The 22911-nt window shown below is 41.4% G+C and overlaps 1 protein-coding gene across 1 annotated transcript in view; it reads left to right on the top strand.

Moving 5' to 3' along the window:
• The window catches only part of SYNE2 (spectrin repeat containing nuclear envelope protein 2), a 351232-nt gene that overhangs the window by 148694 nt on the left and 179627 nt on the right, over positions 1–22911 (top strand). The window contains exons 46-52 of the mRNA XM_066608185.1: positions 2671–2823; positions 4375–4613; positions 5728–7807; positions 8487–8809; positions 10589–10733; positions 13558–13773; positions 19878–20137. Of these exons, the coding sequence (XP_066464282.1) occupies positions 2671–2823; positions 4375–4613; positions 5728–7807; positions 8487–8809; positions 10589–10733; positions 13558–13773; positions 19878–20137 (3416 nt within the window). The remainder of the gene's footprint in view (positions 1–2670; positions 2824–4374; positions 4614–5727; positions 7808–8486; positions 8810–10588; positions 10734–13557; positions 13774–19877; positions 20138–22911) is intronic.

Here is a 22911-nt window from a genome sequence, read left to right as displayed (position 1 = left end):
TGGAGTGTATGTGGGGGTGGGACAATTTGGGGTGTAGGGCCCTGGCTAACCATCTGCCACTTTTATCCCCATATTAATAGAATCCCGCTTTGAACTTATCCCTTCTGCATAGGGCTTTTTGATCGAGGATGTCTAGAACTTTGTGTCGAGTCTCAGAGATTTCCGCTTGGAGGGTGGGAGATGGGTGCGTCTTGTTGGCCAGTTCTTTTTGTTGGAGGTCCTTTATCAATTGGGTAAGCCTAGCTGTTTGTTCTTTTTTAATCCTGGCACCATGTGAGATGAAAACCCCTCTCAGGACGCATTTTAATGCCTCCCATTTTAGCGGGGCGGGAGTGGGGTCTAATTCGTGGTCTATCCTGAAGTTAGCTATTGTTTTTTTGACGTCATTCATGCAGACAACGTCTTTGAGCAGGTTGTCGTTTAGACGCCACGTGGGCGTCCTCAACTCCGTGTCCCCCGGGCCCAAGGATGCAAACACTGGGGAGTGGTCGGACCACAGCAGGATGTCCAGGGAACATCGAGGGTCCCCGTCTAGTAAGCTGTGTGAGATGTAAATGTAGTCGATCCTGCTATAGGAGTTATGTGCCATGGAGTGAAAGGTGTAGTCTCGCTTACCCGGATGAAGAATGCGCCAGAGATCTATCAGGTCCATATTCACGAGGATTTCCTGAACCTTTCGGGTGGCTGATCTTGAGAGCGCTGAGCGCCCTGTGGAGGAGTCCAACCGGGGGTCCATACACATATTAAAGTCGCCTCCCAATAGGATCGGGGTTCCGTCTGCGAAGTCCGAGAGGCTCCGGAGAGCCCCGGCCGCGAAGCTCACTTGTCCTTGGTTAGGGAAGTACATATTAGCAATCGTGTATATTTTACTATTGATAGACACCTTGAGAAACATATACCTCCCATCCTCATCCCCTTCCTGGGATATCACCGTTGGGGTTATAGATTTATGGAATGCTATAGAGACTCCACAGGTTTTGGTCTCAGGGTGGGTGGAATGGAACCACAGGGGATAATATTTGTTCCTACCACAGTCCGGTGGGCCCGAGCGTGGAAAGTGCGTCTCTTGTAGCAATGCAACCGCGACCTGTTTCCTGTGGAGTCTGTACAGCACTTGGTTGCTTTTATTGGGGCTATTACGCCCCTTTGTGTTGAAGGAGCATATATTTAGTCGTGCCATCTGGACGTATTAAGAGAATGACCTGCTGGCCAGTTAATTTTTGGGGACTGAGTCCCGCTCGTGTACAGTACCTGGGGTTGGAGGCGGGGAGGGGCGGGGGACACACATGAGGGAAGGTGGGGGGAAGGACGACGGGGTATCATTGGTCCACCTGGTAGCCACTTGAACATAACAAACTTAAAGCCTAGGGTGGAAAACACTTAAACACTAGCTATCGAACGACTAACGTCTCTACAGCAAGAACTTGCTGCGGTCCCTAGTGGGGGAGCGGCTGAGGCGGGTCGAGTCTCTCGGACGTAGCTCCTCTCCTCCACGGCGACTGAAAAGAAAAAAATTGGTTGTGTGGTGGGCATCCAAACCTTAATGCGTGTATCCTGGCAGGGCGGGGAAATGGAGGGAAAGAAAGGAGAAGAGGCATGGAGAGAAAAGGAAAAAAAAAGGGGGGGGAGGGGCCTGAGGAATGTGGATGATAAATAGTATCCTCCAGCGCACATGCTGCTGACGGGGGGGGGGGGGGGGGAGTCCTCCCATGCTGCAACCTAAGGGGTTTCGTTGTCGTGAGTCCTGGATAAGCTGGGTGAGCCTTTCCATCTTGGGTCTCGTGCTCGAGAAGTAATGGGCGCGCAGATAGGGCTCTGTTCCAGTGGGTGTAGGGTGATGAACCTCGGTGGCTAGCTTCCTTGGGTAGTGATTCAGAGCCTGGCCTTAAGTATTGCAGCATCATCAGGGGAGCTTCTAAAGATCCTGAAGAGTATGGCAGCAGGCTGAGGTAGGAGCAGGTTGAGTCTGTTTTGTGATTCCCTAAGATTCCTCGGCGAAAAGGAAGTCTCTCTTGTCTAGGGATCTCTTGTCTTTCAGGAGGCGGGGTCTCGTGCTCGTCGGCCTCCATCCTTGTTATTTTCCTTTCTTCTGTTGGGTTGTACTATCTGCCATTGACTCTTAGGTGGGGGCTGTGTCGGGGCACTCTTTAATATTTATTTTAAAAATCTTCAAAGCCATATATGACTCGTCCTACATAACATACTTCCTTCTGTTTTTAACACATAAGCTGCCAAACATGGGACTAAGTAAGTAGTGTTAGTAGAGGCCTCATCATTTTGCTTCAATTCCATACAGCATGTCTTTTCTTTTCAAGTAGTACTTGTTCCTGTAATATTTCAAACAATATCCCATCACTTCTAAACTGATTCAACTGAAAATGAATGTTAGAAAATGGCAACGAGAAATCTCTACATTGTGAACAGTTACCTTCTTTTTAAGTTCTTCACTTTCGATTAACTATTGCATCCAGTACTCTCAAAATGTAGATATATGTAACTTTTGGAAATTATTAAACTAATTGCTGATGCTGTTTTTTTCCTTTGTGTTTTCCTATAAGTTGGCTATTTCATATAATACATTCCATCACCAAGCATTATTTTTTGGAACAGTAAGATGTAAGGTGCTTGCAGTTTTTATTCTTATATGAATGTTATTGTCTTCTTTTTCAGTTGTGTATTGTTACGGAAAATGCGAAAATGCAGCGTGAAAATAACCCATGGGAGTTCTCATTGGAAGACCTAAGGAAAAACATCAAAAAGTTTTCCAAAGAACCAATCAAATTAAATGTGGCAGAGTTAGACCAAGAGATCGCAGAGATGGAGGTAAAGGTGGGGTGTTGTAGGTCACACACAGGATAGCACTAACACCAGCACAGCTAAAGTGGACTGTACAACAAAATTGGTGCAATCTGTGCAATCTCTGAAAAACCTGTTCTAGGATGGATGCTTGCATCTCTAGACCATAGTGAGAAGGGAGTGTGCAGAAGATGGCGGTACCTAACACCACACTATTCATTTTTTTGTTCTTGTCTGGCTAAATGGTAAGCCTGACGGGAAGAAACAGGGTTGGACTAGGCTCTGACCTCCATATGTTACCCAGTTCCATTTCCTCTCCAATCTAGAGATGCATTCAATTGTCCTAGGACTGGTTTCTCACAGTCAGTAGTCATTTTTGTTCAGTTCTTGGACAACCCCTTTAAAATCTGCTGTAACTTCCAATTCCAGCATGATTGGCGATCTGATATATTCAGCGATCGCTAATCCAAGTCCATCATTTGCCCTCCAACGATGATTGATTTAATTTGTGCTATCCTTTATGCCTTCGATGTTGGAAGTGTCCACAAATGGCTTATTCTTCCAGCCCAGCTAAGTTTACAGGGAAGTCCAGAGAGATTGGTGATAACTTGTTTGGCCAACAGCTCTCTAATGTGTATGAATAACATAAGTTATGTTAGTCAGCTTAATTATTAGCGTATGTACTAGAACTGATTTTAACTACATATTCACTTTTGCTAATTCTGCGCATTACGAAAGATTAGAATTTGTCTAATTGTAACGATAATTTATATGTTTACATTGACCTAGATGCTGAAGTAAATGATATAATTGTACCCTTTTTTTGCTTACGACAAGAAAAATTTTGAAGCATGAAATAAGTGTTCTGATTGTTGTGGTAGCCCCATAAACGTAAAGGGTTTGACTCACCAAATATTACCATGGGAGGTATTGCAAGGATGGCGTGAATGTGTCAGAACAGGAGTCACTCCTACGTTAACAGCTCTCCATACAGGCTTATAGTTGGAGGGGGCATCCCAAGCAGAAGATCACCCCTTTATGATGTCCATATGCCCCAATAGGACACATAGATAGAGGTTGTCTTCATTTTTAATAATGAAAAAATTATTTGGACTATGAAAGGGGTTGTCCAATATTGAAAACAGATACAAATGTAAACAAAGTAAAAGAAACCCTAATCACATGTTCTTTCTCCTCACTGATCCAGTGCTGAAACCCCAGCAGTCCTCCAGGTCTTTGTTTGGCTAACAAGTGATGAGTGTTTCTTTTATTTTTGATACCACCTTGGCACCTGTTTGTAGCATTTTTGCCAAAGTCCCGCCTTTTGTCTGCTTTTAATACTCCAGTTTTGTTTAAAGTGCCCCTCAAAAAAAAGGCACATAGAGCACCGCTCCAGTGTACTTTACACACATGCATGTCGAAATTCTCTTCGTTCTTTTCTGTCTATAATTTGAGGTAGGTGCTATTTGGCTTTCTGCCTCAAGTCATAGAAAAGCTACAATCGCCACTATCTTTAGGATTGTCCCTCTATAATCAAATATTTTTATTCCATAATTCTTCTTGTTTATTTTTTCCTAGAAACTTTGTAATGATCTCTCAAAGCAACCAGATTCACAGTTGCAGTCGGAGATGCAAGATGAGGATGTCCAAAATTCTCATATTTTACCATCAGACCATGAAGATCTCCTGAATAAACTGATGGCACTAAAAACCAAAAAGCAAAAACTGCATCAAGAATTTCTAAATTTACAGAGTGGTTTAAGTGCAGCCAGGCTATCCTACCAAATGTTAAGCAAGGAGAAAGAAAATCTAAAAATGTAAGATGCAAAATCCTAACTTATTGAATTGCTGAATGTAAATTTTCTTCTATAGGCCTTAGCCCACAGCGGGCAGTAGTTGATAGTCCTTGTGAAATACAAAGGAATTGTAGATAACTAAGGTGGGATGAAATGTGTAGGCAATGCTATAGCTTTCTTTTTATCTGCAGACTAACTAGAAAACTCACAAAATAGAGTATTTCAAATGAATACCAAAATGTAAGTTAGGCTAGGACTGCAAAGCAATATGGGTCAAATGACAGGATGTTATTCCGTGAGATATAATGATAAAACTGATTGCCCTGCACTCTCAGATTAACCTATGTAGTGTGTTTCCCAGCTTTTTGGAACATTCTAAAAGGACGGATGAGTTTTTCTGCGATTGTACTGATGTTACATGCTGCCCAGCCAACCTATAATTGATAGATTTTATGTATTTTGGATTTGCCATAGTAGCTAATCAGCATGTTTATTATCCTGGCTTGTAGACCTTATAAGGGACAGATATATCATATGTGCAATCCATGCTGCTACACTGGGGTAGGTAAGAGACCCACTGCCACCTTTTTAAAGCAGGTTCTATTAAGTTGCATGTCATGACCTAAGCTAATGAATTTCATATCTCACAATTACTGGTGGATTCTTAGAGAGTCATAAGAGGGGTTTGATATTGAAGAGTAAGGGGCTCATATACTGTTTCTGCACAGAGCCCCCTGGACACCATTATGGACATCTGTCAAACAAAACCATAAGAGCTTGTTCACACGGACGTATTTCAACCGCATATCAAAAACAAAAATGTTTGTGTGCGTAATACACAGTGAATAGAACCCATTGATTTCAATGGGTTTGTTCACATGTGTGTATTTGTTCATGTGATGTTTGATCGCAAGAAAAAATATGCGTCATGTCCTATTTTGGTGCATACTACGCACCGCAATAGGCCAATAAAATGAATGGGCTAGCACAAATATGCAATGCATATGCAGGAAACCTGAAAATGAGGACTTGCTACAGAAGTAAATCCATTTACCTAGTTATGAACGTCCGAGAGTTTTATTGAAACCTACTTGTTTTAGGGGTTTCTTTGACTTCAGCCATCTTTGTATTCCAGGTTATCAACAGAAAGCTGCCAAACTCATCTGCATAAATTGGGTCATTTGCTTGATAAATTGGCAAAAGAAAAAGAAGCCTTAAGTGTGTTGAAAGCTCAGCAGTCAAGCTTTGGTAGCTGCGGGATATCATGCAAAGACAAAGATGAAATAGATGTAGCTATCAGACAACTTGAAGCATTTTGGGAACAAATGGAACTCAGCATTCATAGAAAATATGATCGACTTATGAAAGAAGCCGAGGAACTTCAATTACTTCAGCAGAAAGTTGACCACTTGCAAAATATTATTCAAGACCAACAAGATTTGCTTGATCAACCGTCTGATTCTACAGAGGATCTCCTGAAAGAATCTTTACTTCTTTCTGCAGATGTAGAAGCCATCAGACACTTGTTCTCCTCATTAAGGAATGCATTCGACTTGCAAATCAAGCGGTTTGGGGGTGGAAATGAATGTAAGAGTCTGGAATATTCTTTAGATAATCTGCAGAGTTCAATTGAAAGTTTGGAAGAACGAGTGAAGGACCGACAGCTGACTCGTTGTCAGACCCCAGAAGCTTTGCTAGAACAATACCATTTTCTGAAACCTTTATATAACTCACACATATGGCTAAAAAAATTACAAAACAAGCACACATTTGGTCAGGCTATTGCTCTTCTGCCAGAAGATGTAGAGGAACAGATCATAATTTCCAAAAATATGCACAAAGAAATTTTGGACAGGAAGTCTACTGTCAACTCTGTTATTGAGGAGTCAAAACACATATCACAAGCAATCGATCCAGCAGCATTCAAAGATATTTGGTCTTTTTTACAACAGTTGCAGGAATCCCATCAGGAACAAATTATACGATCTGTTGACCGATTACAAAAGCTCGAATCTGGGCTGGAAATGAGGAGAGCACTTTTTTCAGAAATTGAAAAGCTGAAAGAATTACTGCATTGTCTAGAAAAAGAAGCAAGTACAGTGAAAAGAGGAATATTTACTGCAGCTGAGTTATGTGAACAGCTAAATTGTCTAAAGGCCAAGACTACAGAGTTGGAGGAAATTGAAGGTCTTGTCTTGACACTTCTCAGGAACAGCCAAAGCTATCATGGGGAACTTAAAATTTCAGAGCAGTTATATTTAAATGACATATTAAGATGTCTTAAGTCCAAAGCTAGAAGAATTCGGAGATTAGAGGAAAAGAAGTTTTTGCACACTGAAAAATTGCTAAGCATTTGTAATGAGTTTCAAGAAAGAACAACTTCCCTTAGTCGGGAATTGAGCTCATTGCAGCCTATTGAACCCGAGATGCATGATAAGGCTGAAAACCAAGCCGGGGAAGGGTTTGAAAAGAAATTTCAAGTTTCCCAAAATGCCATCTCATCATCTCAAGTTCACTTGTCAGAGATATTGAGGTATAAGGACTTGTTTGAAGATAGTGGACTTTACTGGGATGGTTTAACTGTTGATAATCTACAGAACAAATGTCCAAGTTTCTTGATGCATAGAAATAGTCACTTTGGTCATAATGAACCTATGAAAGAAAGTTATCAAGAGCCTTTAGAAGAAGCCAAAGTGATGTGTTATTCAGTACAAAGAGAAGCATTAGCCGGTGGAACACATTTTGACGTTATAGAGGCTCAAGTTTTATGTAAAAAAATCAAGAAAATTAGTGTATTAGCCACTGAAGCACTGAGCTTGTTACACGTAAAACATGACTGCCAAGATGCTCTTCGTGATGAAGAACCTACAGTTAGAGCCCTAGCAGAAAATATGGATCGATTACACCAATCTCTCAGTCGACTGATAATGGTTTTTCACACAAAGGAAAAAAGTATGCAGGATCGACTGGAACAAACTTTGAGTAATTTAAAGAAAATTCATGAAGCTCTTCTGCAGCTATGTGATGTTAAGTTGGATAGCTATAAGATCCGAGAGCAACTTATAAGGCTTGAAGCACTTGATGAAATATGCAAATCCGAATTAAAGGCTGCAAGGGCCATTTCCTCTCAGGCATCTACTAAGGAATCGCTTGGACATCTTAATGAAATAGAGGACATTGGAAAACAAGTCGAGAAAACAATCACTCAGCATATCGTAAGTTCCAGTTCTTAAAGGGTTATTTCCATTTGAAACTTTCATGGTATATCCATTGGATATACCATGAAAGTTTGATAGCTGAGGGTCCCACCTTTTGAGACCCATACCTATTTATATTACTGCCCTCAGCCCAACTGAATGCTGTGGCTAAGGGTAGTCAGGACTTATGGAAACAGCTGAGTGGGCATTGTTACCTTTTTCTATAATTCCCATAGAAGTTATGGAAACTGCATAGCTTGCTTGCACCATGGTGTTGTTTTTTTCCCCCCATACTCTGAGTAATATCAAGCCATCTATGGGGCTAAAGTACCTCTGTATGCCTCCAGTGTCAAACAGTAGTATACCTCTATTGTACTGTGCATAGCAGTACACAGACTGCCTACACCTCCATATTGTCGGGCTGCAGACACACTATGTGCTGCCTTATATGTTGGCTCCACCATTTGCACAGGAGGCCTTTATCCTAAATTAGCACCTTAATCATCTTAGCTTTTTTTCTGTTATTACTAGGTATGGAATTTCATATATGTTCAACACACGGTGGCCACATTTTGAGTCTAAGTCCCATTTCCTGAACAAAGAGTTGCAGTTTTGCAAATTTTTTATATGTTCTTTATATTAATCAATGTTCATGGCTTAAGAAAGTGCCACATTGACAATGATTTTATTTTGACAGGACATAGTTACGAAAAACTTTAATGTTCTTCAAGATCTTCAGCATGCCATTGCTAAGCTTACAGAACTTTTCAGACAGTATGAAGAAAAATTGCAAGAAAATCCAGGGGATTTTATTAATCAAGAGGACCATGTAGACTTCCTGAATGCACAGCAAGAAGAAATAAATATTGCTACAGCAGAAATTGATATTATCATGAAACAGCTAAAATTAAACTGTAATCCACAAGATCAAGAGCGACTGGATGACCTTTTGAATCAGATTACCAGCAAGAACATGTTATTGACTGAGATGCTAGAAAGAAAACAATCTACGTTAGCCAGGTTAGTTTCTTCTCAGACTGATTTCCTTTGTTTATGTAGAAGACGTAGAGGCGACCCTCGGTTTAATTTAACAGGGCCCCTGCAGATAAAGTGTTACCTCTCACTTTAAGGCCAGGCTCACACGACTGGGTCGGATTCCACATGCGGGAGGCGGTAGCCCGATCATAGTAACATAGTATGTTACAATGTCCATTTAGTTCAGCCTGTTTCCACCCCCCTTTGTTGATCCAGAGGAAAGCAAAAAAAAAAAAACAATGAGGCAGAAGCCAATTTAGCTCAATGGGGGAAAAAATCCCTTCCTGACTCATAATGGCAGTCAGACTAAGCCCTGGATCAACGTTTTGGAAGTCCCTGCCTGACTCAAAAACCCGGCCTTGAAGTCGTTTGCCTTGCGTATGGCGTGTAATTGTATTGCATATGACCACGGAGACACACAGGTGGCCATACGCAGTACAGCTTTTTTTTGTTTTGTTTGTATTTTCTGCGCAATTGCTTAGCGATGACATTGTGTATGGGCTGCAGGTATATCCTCGACCATATAGCACAATAGGCTTTATGGTCACGGATTCCACAGTAGAATAGAGCATGCTGCGATTTTTTTTTCATCCGCTCGCAAAATACACAATTCGTACCTGCAGATGGGAAGGAAAATTCGAAACCACATGCATTTCAATCCCTATGAAATCCGCAATTCAAATCTTGTCGTGTGAGATTGGCAAATAGGTGTTGAGGACCTGTGCTTGCGCTCCCTAAACACAGAGCCCTATAATGTTTGCAAACAGGCATGTGGGAAATCAAACGGTTAAGGAAACGGGATATGGGCACACACAAGCATCATGGACGTCCATCTCAACCAGCAGCAGAAGGAGCTCCAGTTTGCTCTTTGCTGTGGGGCTCTCTTTTATCTATTTACACCACTAAGATGAATACTATTCTTAGGCTCTAAGATTGCCTCGTTTGCATTTTAAAAAATGACACCATTATAAAATCCTCTTCTTTTGATACCGCTCTGTCCTACAACACCGTTCAAAAGAAAAAAAATTGTCCCAGGGAGCATCCGTTCTCTTTCCCAAACAATGCGTAATGTGAAACAATATTGGGCTGGGCTTACTTTACTTCAGAAGACACTTGCTGTAGCAGAAATCTCCCGCCAATGTTTTTCCTAAAGCAAACTTCTGCCGGTTTTAGTTAAGACCTGCCCACTTATCTCCTTATTGAAAGTCTCACAAGGGTATGAACCGGTGGTGTAACTATAGGGGATGCAGAGGATGCAATTACACCCGGGCCCAGGAGTCTTTTTTCCATATAGGGAGCCCATTACCATGAATATAGCATTATAGTTGGGGCCCTGTTATAGGTTTTGTATTGGGGCCCAGGAGCTTCCAGTACACCTCTGGTGTGAACCCATTCTTTCTGTTAGATTTCTACAAGGTTGTTCATTTTCCGAGCACTTTGGGCAGAGCTGGACTTGCATTACATGGTGCATTGTGCTGTACTTTCTATTGAGGCCCGACGCTTTAGAAGTAAAAAAAAAAAAAATTAAAAGGGAAGGGGGGGGGGGTTAACCTTGAGTTAGTAAAACCCGTTCCCCCACATTGAAACAGACATGCATTTCTTTCTGATCTTTAGCCGGTGCTCCAAATGAAATGTGATTCCAAAATGGCTGCTATTTCTCTCATGATAACAGGACAAAGAAGGCAGATGATGGATAACATATCATGCAGCAGAACTGATCTGTATGAATTTATACTGCTCAACTCTTTCATTATTATTTTCTAGTTACCGTGAAAAGCACCTCCTGTTCAAAAGTAATAAGCAGAAAATTTGCAAGCATCTTGAAGAGATGGAAGCCATTATCCAAGATTCCTTTTCTCAAAAGCCGGCATCTTACAAAGCTGCTTTGGTCCAATGGGAAAAAAGCAAGGCAAGTTCAATAATAGTCCTTGGTAATTCAGGGTTTGGAAGTTTGGGCGGGGGATTTCAGGAATGAGGGATGTACTCACTATCGATAAAACTTTTATGCCCTGTCAATAAGGTATTATAAGCTATGGAAACTTCAAATACAGGACAAATTTCACTCCGTACCGTTAAGACACTGTGCATATCAAGTTCGAGCATTCTATTGCAAGTAAACGCTGCAAATATTTCCCAATGTATACCTCTGATCTATGCCACTGTAATGGTATACAATGGGATAGGTCATCAGTAGTAGATCAACAGGGATTCATCATGTGGTACACCGGTCATTCATCTGTTTGGCATGCCACTATGCTCATATACAGAGCTGATTTCTATAGGAAGCAGACAGCTCCATTCCCACTGCAGTGGCCAGGCTTGCTTTGGCAGGCCAAGTTCCAATTGAAATGTATTTGAACTTTACCTATAATACCAAAATTGGCCAGTAGATTGGGAATGGATCTATCTGCTTCCTGTAGATATCAGCTCAGTACATGAGTGCAGCAGCCCAGCAAATAGCTGATCAGCAGGGGTCCCTGGTGACAGATCTATTTTTGATCACCTATCAAAAGCTGTGCCTTTCCAGCATGCAGTTTGTTTTGTTTCATCCACTACCTCTCCAGTTCTGTTGGTTGACCTTGTTGAAATTTTTTACAATCAAACTAACTGTATAGCTTTACTGTGTAGCAATACTTATCCAGATTGTCTGCTTGTAAGAGGGTTAGTTCTGTGTATTGCCCCTCACTCTTGCAACAGGGCTCAAGGATGGCCACTGTAGAGGCGGACGTAAACTTGAATAATGTTTGCACCAACACTAGGTGCAAGACTTAGTAGTTACAGTATAAGGCACTGTGTTTTCCTCCCATACTCTAAAAACATACTAAAAGGCTAATTAAGAATTTATGTTGTGAACCTCATTGGGGTCAGGGACTAAAGAACGTGATGACAATTTCTATACAGCGCTGGGAAATATGTATGCTTAATATAAATGGGTAAAGTAAGGCACTAGGCTTGGTGGTTATAGGCACTAGTGGATACAGAGCTTGGCTGTCGGAGTCTCTTAAAGGTACAGAACTTGAAAGATAAAAGTTCTATTTTCATGGAACAGGCTTTCAAAAAGGACACATCGCATATTGTTTACAGTGTTTCTAAGAGGGCATACACAATTTGGTAGTTACAGTGTCTGGTGGGCATACTTTGGCTGTTATATGGCAGCCCACATTGGAGGGGGCCCTTGGGTTAGCGCACTCACAGCCTTTGGTGACAACCGTAGCTTTCCTCAGGGCTCTGCTGAGTCCACAGTATAAACTTTCCCACCATATAGCAGTTTGAACCCAAGCAAGTACTCCAGGAACACGTTTGATTAAAGCAACCGTCCGGACCTGGAGAAACCAGGTTGCTTCTCTGACTGCCTGATGTACACTGTGTATTAGTATGGATATCATTAGTCTAAGACACTACACTTGGTTTGATTAACCAGTGCTGACCTGTCAGAGCAGCATGTAGTGTCTTAGACTACTGATTCATACTATGCACAGTATGCTTCAGGTAGTCAGCAGTTTGAACATCTTTGGAGGGTTACTTTTAGGGGGTTTCCTCAGGCTCACAGTCCCAAACAGGCCCACAGCCAACACATGTCAAGATGTCAGGATTTAAGGGTCAACAACTCTAGCATGGCTTGTTGGCCAGACTCCACTCCACTTCTCACCAGGCCAGTTGATGCTTGAGGCTCATCGGTCCCGTGCTGACCACACTTGGCAAAAAACTGTGTAGACTCTTAGACCAGAGTATAGATTCTGTCTTAAGGAGATCCCCTTAAAATCTAAGTGAAAGGGTCTTCTGGTCCATAGCTACTGACTGTTATTGACCTGGGACCACCACCGATCAGCTGATGTGAAAGAGCCTGTGGTTGGCCAGAAATCTCAAATCGCCATCCATTCTGCAGTAACCTGGTATGACAGAACAACTCGATCCAATGGAAATAAATGGGAGAGAGCTGTAGCATGTTACTGGGCCACTGCAGAATAGACTATGTTTTGAAACGTCTAGCCAGTTGTAAGCCCCTTCACCTGAGCTGATTAATGGGGGTGTCAGACCCTGCAGATCTGCTATTAATGACCTATTGAATGACATACTCTCAATTTAAAGGGAGAAATCGACTGTGGATCCGCATCGAAAACCTTGTATGTAAATGGTGTGCATTTTGGTATAAACCTGTCCCAAAATCTGCATTGCAAAATATGCTTGGATTTTGGTGCAGATCCGCACCAAAAAGTGCTACATTTTGAACGTACCCGGATACTGATTACCTTTTGTTGTTGGAAAATCAACACTACATGATTTCAGACATGTCTGGAATAAGCATAGATCTATCCTAGGAAGAAAGTAAGGCCGGCTGTCCACAGGCGATGCGGTATCCCGCAGTGGGAGCCGCCGCCGAATCTCCGCCGGTCAGCCCTATCTATAATAGATAGGCTGACCGCGGAGAATCGGGGCAATTCGCAGCATGCTGCGAATTGCCCTGCTGTGAGCGGAGAATCACAATGCTTCACCACTCGTGGACAGGTGCCGATGCTTTCCATAGCAATGCTATGTAAAGGGTCGGCCGGCGTGATTCGCTGTCGGTTTACCACCGGCGAATACACTGCCGCGGGCAGGGGGCCTAAGAAGGAAATAATATAAGAACAGACTTGATGGATCATGTGGTTTTTCCTGCTGCCAATATTCTATGTTTGTGATAAACCCCAACAGCTACTTACATTATGATTCTTATTTCTGGGTGTTTTCCACAGAGCATGGTGACAAAAGTAAACTCGTATGAAGAAGAATTACTGCAACTCCAACAAGCAGCCAGCGACCTGAGTGCTCTCTGCCAGGATGAGGTCTTGCTATTTGACAAAGTTGTGGCTTCATTATGGGACAGATGGCTGTATCTCCTGGGTGTCTGCAGAGACTGGCAACTCCACTGCGATGAGTTAAAGCAAGAGTGGAAATTAATTAGTGAACTGGTAATTGAACATATTTTCTGGTTAATGTCTCCCAAAATAGTACATCAATATCACAACGATAAATTAGTATCTACGGTAGTATTTTCATATGCTAAAAATTCCTTTAACCCCTTGAGTGGCGGGTTTCTTACCTCCCTGTCGTACCCACCAGGGCAGGTTTTTTAAATGGTCTAATCATTGAATTTCAACTAATTTTGCAGTTGTGTTCCAAGAGCCATAACTTTTTCCTTTTTTCATTGACATGGCCATATGAGGGCTTGTTTTTTGCGGGACAAGTTGTACTTTTTGATGGCATCATTTTTGGGTATATATAGTGTATTGCATAACTTTTGTAAAAACATTTGTAGGGAGATTGGCGGGAAAAAAAGAAATTCTGCCATTTGTTTTTTGGATTTTATTTTTACGGCGTTGAACATACAGAATAAATAGTGTGATATCATTATTCTCTGAGTCACCACGATTTCGGTTATACCAAGTTTATACAGTTTTTATGTTTCGCTATTTTTGTACATTTTAAGCTTTTTTTTTTTTTTTTAAAGATTTGCTTTTGTATCGCCACATTCCAAGCGCCGTATTAATTTTATTTTACCATTGCTGGCACTCTAGAAGGCCTTGTTTTTTGCAGGATGAACTCTAGTCTTCATTTTTCTATTTTTTGGGAATATTTTGATCGCTTTTTATTCAATTTTTTCTAGTGGCAAGATTAACAAAATCTGTAATTCTGGCGTGTTTTTTATTTTTATTTTTCACTGCATTCTCTGAGCAGTATAAATAATGCATTGAAGTAATTCTACAGGCTAGTACGATTATGCCAATACCAAATTGTAATAGTTATTTTTCTTTTTCATGACTTCTTCACACTCTAAAAAAAAAAAGTTATAAAAGTTTAAATCACCCTCCTTTTGCCATATCTATAATAAAAAAAATCTAAATCCTAAAAGAAAAATACAAATTTGGTATTGCCGCGTCCGTAAATGCCTGATCTATCAAAGTAGTGCATTATTTACCCTGTACAGTGAACGTAGTCTGAAAAAAAAAAAAAGAACGCCACAAATGCACTTTTTCAGTCACTCTGTTTCCCAGAAAAAATGCAAAAAAAAAAAACTAACAAAAAGTCGTATGTATTCCGGATTGGTACCAACGTAAAGTACAGGACATCCCGCAAAAAATGAGCCCTCGCTTAACTACGTCGACGGAAAAATAAAAAGATATTGCGCGCAGAAGATGCAGCAGAAAATAATTTAAAATAATTAAATGTCTTTGAAAAAAATACAAGCACTACTGCAAAAAAAATCGCACTGACCCATAGAATAAAGTTATCAGGTCATTTTTGTTGCAGTTTGTGCGCCGTAGAAACAAGACGCACTGAAAGATGGCGAAATGTAATTTTTTTTTTCATTTTACTCCACTTAGAATTTTGTAAAAGCTTTTCAGTACATTATATCGTACTTTAAATGGCACCATTGAAAAACACAACTCGTCCCGCAAAAAACAAGCCCTCATACAGCGACGTCGATGGATAAATAAAGGAGTTATGATTTTTTAAACGGGGGGAGGAAAAAAAGAAATGGAGAAAAAAGAAAAAAAGGGGCCATGTCATTAAGGGGTTAAATAATGTACCAACTTCCTTCTCTGGGTCATTACGACGCACGGATACCACATGTGTGATTTTATTTTACATTTTTTACAAAGTAAAGGGAGACAAGTGTTTTTATTTTTATTTTACAATTTTTTTACTTTTTGTTTTTTTTTAAACTTTTATTTTTTTTATTTTTGTCCCTTTAGGGAACTTCCACAGGGACCCATCAGGACCCACTGATCACTTTCCGGGGGTCCGATGGTGACAACCCTTTACATGCTGCAGTAACATAGACTGCAGCATACAAAGGGTTAACACAGCAGAGATCGGAAGTTTTCTCTGATCTCTGCTGTAAGAGCTGGTGCCTAGCTGTCCTCTGACAGCCAAGCACCAGCTCTCCCTGCCACAGAGACCCTCGGCTTGCTTCTGACAAGCCAATGGTCTCTATGGCAACCTATAAACAAAGCAGGAGACTTAGAAGCAGGAGATTGCCGGCATATCGGCAATATCTTCTTCTGGTTTTTCAAAGCCCTTGCTTTGTTCTCTGTGGGACTGTGCAGGCAGAGCACACTGTCACAGCTCGTGGCATTCTTCTCTGCAGCTCCCAAAGTGATATCACTATCGGCAGTGGAGCTCGTCCCGGAAACTTTCCGGGCGTGCCACTCAAGGGGTTAATCTAGAAAATCTGAAAATCCAGCACTTGTCTCCAGCACAGAACTGCAATTTTTTTAGAGCTTCAGAAAACTGGGGAAAAAAATTTGTTCGGTATTTGTTTTAAAGTTTTGTTTTTGGGCTTTCTTGTGGTTTATCTGCCCATTCAAGTCATATATCTGCATTTCTATGGACTGTGATATACATAGATCATGGAGGAGCCTCATAGCATACAAATTAAGCCCATAAGATTCTGCTTGATACCACCACACACCCCTAACCACCTGCAGCAGAAGGTCCTGGTGCCATCCAAACCCATAGCATTTTCATGGCTTGAGTGTATTTTCTTTTTTGTTTTCTAACATTGAAGCACCTGGAAATCATATCCCTATTAATATAAGGACTAGAGATGAGCATGCATACTCGCTAAGGACAATTGTTCGATCGAGCATTGTCCTTAGCGAGTATCTTCCTGCTCGGAAGAAAAGGTTCGGCTGCCGGCGCGGGTGAGAGGTGAGTTGCGGCCATGAGCAGGGGGGAACGGGGGGGGGGGGGAGAGGGAGAGAGAGATCTCCCCTCCATTCCTCCCCGCTCTCCCCTGCAGCTCCCCGCCCACCGCCAGCAACCGAATCTTTTCTTCCGAGCGGGCAGGTACTCGTTAAGGGCAATGCTCGATCGAGTAATTAGCCTTAGGGAGTATGCTCGCTCATCTCTAATAAGGACAAGACCAACAGACCTTCTTCTTTTCTGGGGTGCCATAGCAGCTGCAGAGGTTGCCTCTATACTATGTACACCCTTTTTTAATTCAGAATTTTTTATAATGGGACACCTATCCCATTAATGCTGGATTCCGTGAGGGGAGGCAAATTAGCAGCATGCTCTATTTTGCCGCGGATGGCCTCCATTGGAGTCAATGGAGGCTGTCCGATCCGCAACTAATAAGCAATTAACATTGCTTATAGGCTGCAAAGACTCGCGTCATCGCTCAGCAATGGCTTGGGAAATACGAAAATTGGAAAAAAAAAAGTACTGCACATGACCAATGGCGAGCCACCGTGGTCATCTGCATTACAGAAAAAGCAGGTAGTCATGGTTACCGGCTGGGCTCCGCTGTGAGCCCAGCCTTATGGTAGGTGTATTGCTAGGTGATTGTCAATTGGGTCAATAAAGACTGACCTAGAAATGTTAAAAGCAAAAAAAAAAAGGGAAAATCTGTAACAGAAAGTGTGTGTGTGTGTGTGTGTGTGTGTGTGTGTGTGTGTGTATATGTATATATATATATATATATATATATGTGTGTGTGTGTGTATGTATATAGTTAATATGTGTGTGTATGTATATTATTTATTTATTTTCTCTTGTTTGATAATATACAGTGTATACATCTTAGCCCTATGTGGTGCGCTTGTTATACCTGTGATTGGTTATTATGGGCACGACATGCACATGCACAGAGAACAGTACAACATGTATGCAAGGGCAGAAAAACGAAAATGCACATTGCATAAATATGCAGTTCAAATCTGCACGTAAATGCGCCTACACCCATGTGACACCTGCCTGCTTTCAAAAGCACAGGCTACTTTCCTAAGAGTGGTGCTGGGCTATTTTTTTGTGGTACATCCTGTAGATGCTATGGTGATGATGATGAGTGAGTGTGAGGCATAGCATGTAGTTACATAATGCATGCACAGGAGGACAGAGTTCTTTTGATAACAAACCGCACCACATCAGGCTAAGATGTACACCTACATGCTATGCCTCACACTCACTCATCCTCACCATAGCATCTACAACAAACTTCATGCCTCATCATCTACATCCACACTAGCAGCTCAAAGCCACCTCTCTCAATTAAACGCATAAGCCTATGTGGTAAAATGTACACTTTTTCATCATAAAATCTTGATTTAACAAATTTCAAGCTTAAGTCCTGTGAAATTATATTAAACTAGCTTACCCGTCGCGCGTTGCTGCGAAGACAGACATACATGCATTCGTTTTTATATATAGATGACATAGGAGGTGAGAGAATTAGATTTCTTACAGAAACTTTGGACGCTAATTCTTTTGCGCTCAGAATTGAATAATCGAGTTGCGACCCATTAACTTTTCCTATTTATGACATAATCAATGCTTGTGCCAAATTTCAAGTTTATATGACATTGGGAAGTGAGAGAATTAGATTCCGTACGCACAATTTGGACGCTAATTCTTTTGCGCTTAGAATTTAATAATCGATGTGGGACCCATTAACTTTTCCTATTTATGACATAATCAATGCTCGTGCCAAATTTCAAGTTTCTATGACATTGGGAAGTGAGAAAATTAGATTCCGTACGTACAATTTGGACGCTAATTCTTTGGCGCTTAGAATTGAATAACCGAGTTGGGACCCATTACCTTTTCCTATTTATGACATAATCAATGCTCGTGCCAAATTTCAAGTTTCTATGACATTGGGAAGTGAAAAAATTAGATTCCGTACGTAAAATTTGGACGCTAATTCTTTGGCGCTTAGAATTGCATAATGGAGTTGGGACCCTTGAACTTTTCCTATTTATGACATAATCAATGCTTGTGCCAAATTTTAAGTTTTTATGACATCGGGAAGTGAGAGAATTAGATTCCGTACGTAAAATTTGGACGCTAATTCTTTGGCGCTTAGAATTAAATCGAGTTGGGACCCGTTACCTTTTCCTATTTATGACATAATCAATGTTCGTGCCAAATTTTAAGTTTCTATGACATTGGAAAGTGAGAGAATTAGATTCCGTAAGTAAAATTTGGACGCTAATTCTTTGGCGCTTAGAATTGAATAATCAAGTTGGGACCCATGAACTTTTCCTATCTATGACATAATCAATGCGCGTGCCAAATTTCACGTTTCTATGACATTGGGAAGTGAGAAAATTAGTGGCAATGATGGAAATCAAACGATCTATGTGGGGGGGGGGTAACTGTCGACGATGCTCGCACGCGCGCCATTTATCATAGGATAGATGTACTATGCCTATAATCTTCCCAGGAGTGTACTCAACAACTTCCCAAAGTTTCATGGCGATTGGATGAATGGTGTAGTAGCGCATAAAGGACAAACAGACAGACACCAGACAGACATACATTCAATTTTATATATATAGATGAAATGTATTTTTCATTGGAGTGAGCATTTTATTAGGACATCGGACAATAAAAATAATGTGTACTAACATTACGTGAATTGTCAGGGACCTTTAATTGACTGCATTGAATGCATAATCAGAAAACTGAAGAAATGATGTAGAAGGAAACCCTATGAATCGAAACAAAATAGCTGCAGCCCTTTGTATATCCAGGCACAGTGCCTTATGTGTGGGTGTTTGTTACTATAGCTCAGTCCATAAAAGTGAACTGAATTAGCAGTACTACTTGTATATACAGCAAGGTGCCTGGATAAGGCGAGTGCTATGCAGCAGCTTTCGCCGTTACACAGGTCACACAGTCAAAGATCGCAGTGTAGCCCTCCAACCTCACAATTACTGTCACCAACAATCACAAGAAATCCAGCGAGTTTGCATTTCTTGCTAGCCACAATGTGACTGCATTAACTACTATTATTTTGCGATGTCGCTGGGCTCTTTAGTCATGCAATCAGACTCATTTTGTCCTGATTGGTGGAGTCCCCAATGGTGGGACCCTTATGATCATACATTGATAGGCCATCAATTAAAATTCTTGAAAAATGTCATTTTAAAATGTAGTTTTTAAATTCTATAATCTTCCACAGTTGATGATCTGATATGTTCAGGAAGGCAGTGAAGAAGAAACTAGTTTAGCAATATTGTTACACTGCCTGATTTTCTAGACTTTCCATGAGAATCTTATCTTACAGATGGAGCGGGAGGTTATACTTCTGGATAACTGTCAAGAAGAAATCTTGGATAGACCTGAGATGAAACAAAAAACTCCCAAACTCCTGAACTCGATGATTGAAATTAGCCGGTTTGAGGAGAATGTGCAAATGCAGCAGCTGCAGCTGTCACTCTTGATGTGTCGACTTAAGAATATTTTGGGAAAACCAGAGGCCAACATGGAAATGGAGATGGCTACGGTGATCAAAGAAATCCATTCAATGGAAGACAAGTGTGAAATGTAAGCTTATGATTGTTATATGTAGACAATGGTGTGGCTACATTGCAGACCTAAGGGGGTCATCTCACCAAAGCCAATCCTGAGGATGCAGCTGGCTTTGGTAAGACAACATCTTTATGGACTTTTTACATAGCCCACTAATCAAACAAAAATGTTTCCTGAAACATTCTTTTATTGGGCCATATAAATGTACGAATGATCAGCCAAAAAATGAGCAAATGCACGTTTGCCAACTGATTGGCTCATTTATGCAAGCATAAAAATGTTGGCTGGTCAGCCACTTAAGAACAGCTGGAAGAAGACGAACAATCATGTTAATCATTATTCATCCCCTAATAGTCTGAATTGGCCTGGGTAAGAGCCCAGTAGATGAGTGCTGATCTTTGCTGTCTACACTCTTCTGTACGACCAAACTGGTCTGTATAAAAGAGCTCTTATCATTTAAAGCTGTACAAGGGCCCTGGTGTCTCAGGATGCCCAAAGGCCCCTATGCTGCTTAAGAGGACAGCAATACTTTAACAGCTCAGTGCTGAGCTATAATAGAAGTGCATTATAATGTAACGCTTGTAGAAGGCACATGATGGTTGAAGAGTCCTGGTGCAGAATTTCCATTGGGCCTCAAAAAGCTCAATACCACATTTAAAACCTTTGCAGCTAATGGTCATTTCAGACCTCTTACCACTGATTTAATGATATTTTACACCCTTCTAAAAGGTGCATGGATTCCTCCTTTGAAAGAAATTACCATGTTTTAAAGACTAAGTACCAACGCCCTTGGTAGTCTGAGGTAGTGGAGGGCCTTATGCCACCATCCTTACCGGTAGTAGTCTAGGACAATCAAGTGATTAGTGTCTTCCTCCCTGGTGTACTATGATAGTGGAGGCATTAATGTTTGCTTCATTAGTTGTCTAGGGTAATGGGAGAGTAAATGCCCCTATAGGATAAAGGATTGAACAACAATGTTACATGTTATAGTCACTGATTACTTCAGAAGGGTTGTTGATCCAGGGATTATTCTGATTGCTAGATTTTAGGTCCAGAAGGAATTTTTCCCCCATAAAATGAGGAAAATTGGCTTTTACCCTATGTTTTGGGTTTTTTTTTGCCTTGCTCTGGATCTGCATTGTGGGGGATAATAGGCTGATCTGGATGGACATGTGTATTTTTTCAGCCTTACACACTGTTACTATGTTACTAGATGGATTCTTAGTTTCTTCCAAGGCTGCTATCTTAGTATGCAAACCTCTAAGAGTCCTATAGCTTCAATGGGTGTCATACAGCATGTAGTCATCAGTGAACATACTAAGCCTCCACCTGTGTAGAAATTAGGTCTTGGAGTGCAGATCTCCTGGTTTGGTGTGTGTGTGGGGCAGAGGGATTATGTTCACTATACCAGTGTTATAACTAGGGGGTTGCTGGTGGGGTATGTGCCCCAAGTGCATGAAAGCCTGGGTACAATTCTGCACCATACAGATTCGTGGGAGAACACATACTGAGCACTGAAATATTTAGCTAGACTAATGGAAACGGGCACTTCTCAGCCAGATATGTTGCAATGACGTATTCATGTGAAATGAAAGATATTTTGAGTTATATAGTGTTTCAGTATTATACAACATTACCTGCCAGACTCTAAATTGGGCTCTTCACATAATTGTACCAGTCTCTTGTGTTCGGATTTACTGACACAAACATCCTGTTACCAGATTGATCCTAAGTATAGTATCCAAAACAACAGACATAATAACACAACACTTTACATAACATATGTACTCGGTAAAATGGATAATGGGGAGTGGACTTTAGAATAGGATCCCTCTATATCAGGGCTAGTTTTAGTGGAGTAGCAAAATGGGCAGTTTCCAAGGACCCCCCAGTTCCTAAGGCTTTCAAAAATTGGAACCCCAGGAGCAAATATAGATTACCAGCTTTGTATAATGGTATTATTTGGAAACTGAACAGTGGTAATATGCAGGCTCTTAATTGTAGCCAATGTTTGGTATCATGTGGGCTGTTTATGGTTGTATTATTTTACCACTACATGGTGGTATTACATGGGTTGAAATTCCGAGAAAAAAAATGGAGAAAATGGGAAAAGTGGGAGGTCCTACTTTGTTACCCAGAGTGCAATTTTTTAAAATCCAGCTCTTCTGTAGATCAGTGGTCTCTACAATGTGGCTTACCAACTGTGATCAAACTACAAGTGCTCGTTTATCGGCTGATTGGACCTTACATACAGTCATAAAAATGATCTCTGGTTGGCACCACATCCTTCCTGTTACGCCTCCCTTACAAAGGAGTTTGCAGAAACGCAGTGTTTTTCAACATTGCGTTTACTGTGGTTTCAGCCCGATTTCAGCAGCGCTGAAAATGCAGCCAAGGAAGCTGGAAAAAAAGCAATACTCATCTAGCAGGTGCCGCCGTGTCCCTGCCGCTTATCTCTAGCGCTGCTGCAGGCTTCTCCTGCACTGACAGATCATCTATTGCTGGTAGCAAGGTTTGAGAACCCCGCCTCCAGCAAGAGATTGCTGTGATTGGTTCTCGGCACTGGCTTCAGCCAATCGGAGCCAGCCAGCCAGTGTATCGATCCAGCGTCGAGAACCAATTACAGTAATCTTTTGCTGAAGGCGGGGTTCTCAAACCTCACTACCAGCAATAGAGGATCTGTCCATGCAGGGGAAGCATGGAGTGGTGGCAGAGATCAGCGGCGGGGGCCCGGCGGCACCTGCTAGGTGAGAATTTAAAATTTTTTTCCCCAAAGGCCCCTAGTGTAG

The sequence above is a fragment of the Eleutherodactylus coqui genome, chromosome 6, assembly GCF_035609145.1.
Source record: "Eleutherodactylus coqui strain aEleCoq1 chromosome 6, aEleCoq1.hap1, whole genome shotgun sequence".
In the NCBI taxonomy this organism is placed as follows: domain Eukaryota; kingdom Metazoa; phylum Chordata; class Amphibia; order Anura; family Eleutherodactylidae; genus Eleutherodactylus; species Eleutherodactylus coqui.
Note: the sequence above shows the minus strand (reverse complement) of the source record. Positions and strands in the feature narration are given on the sequence as shown.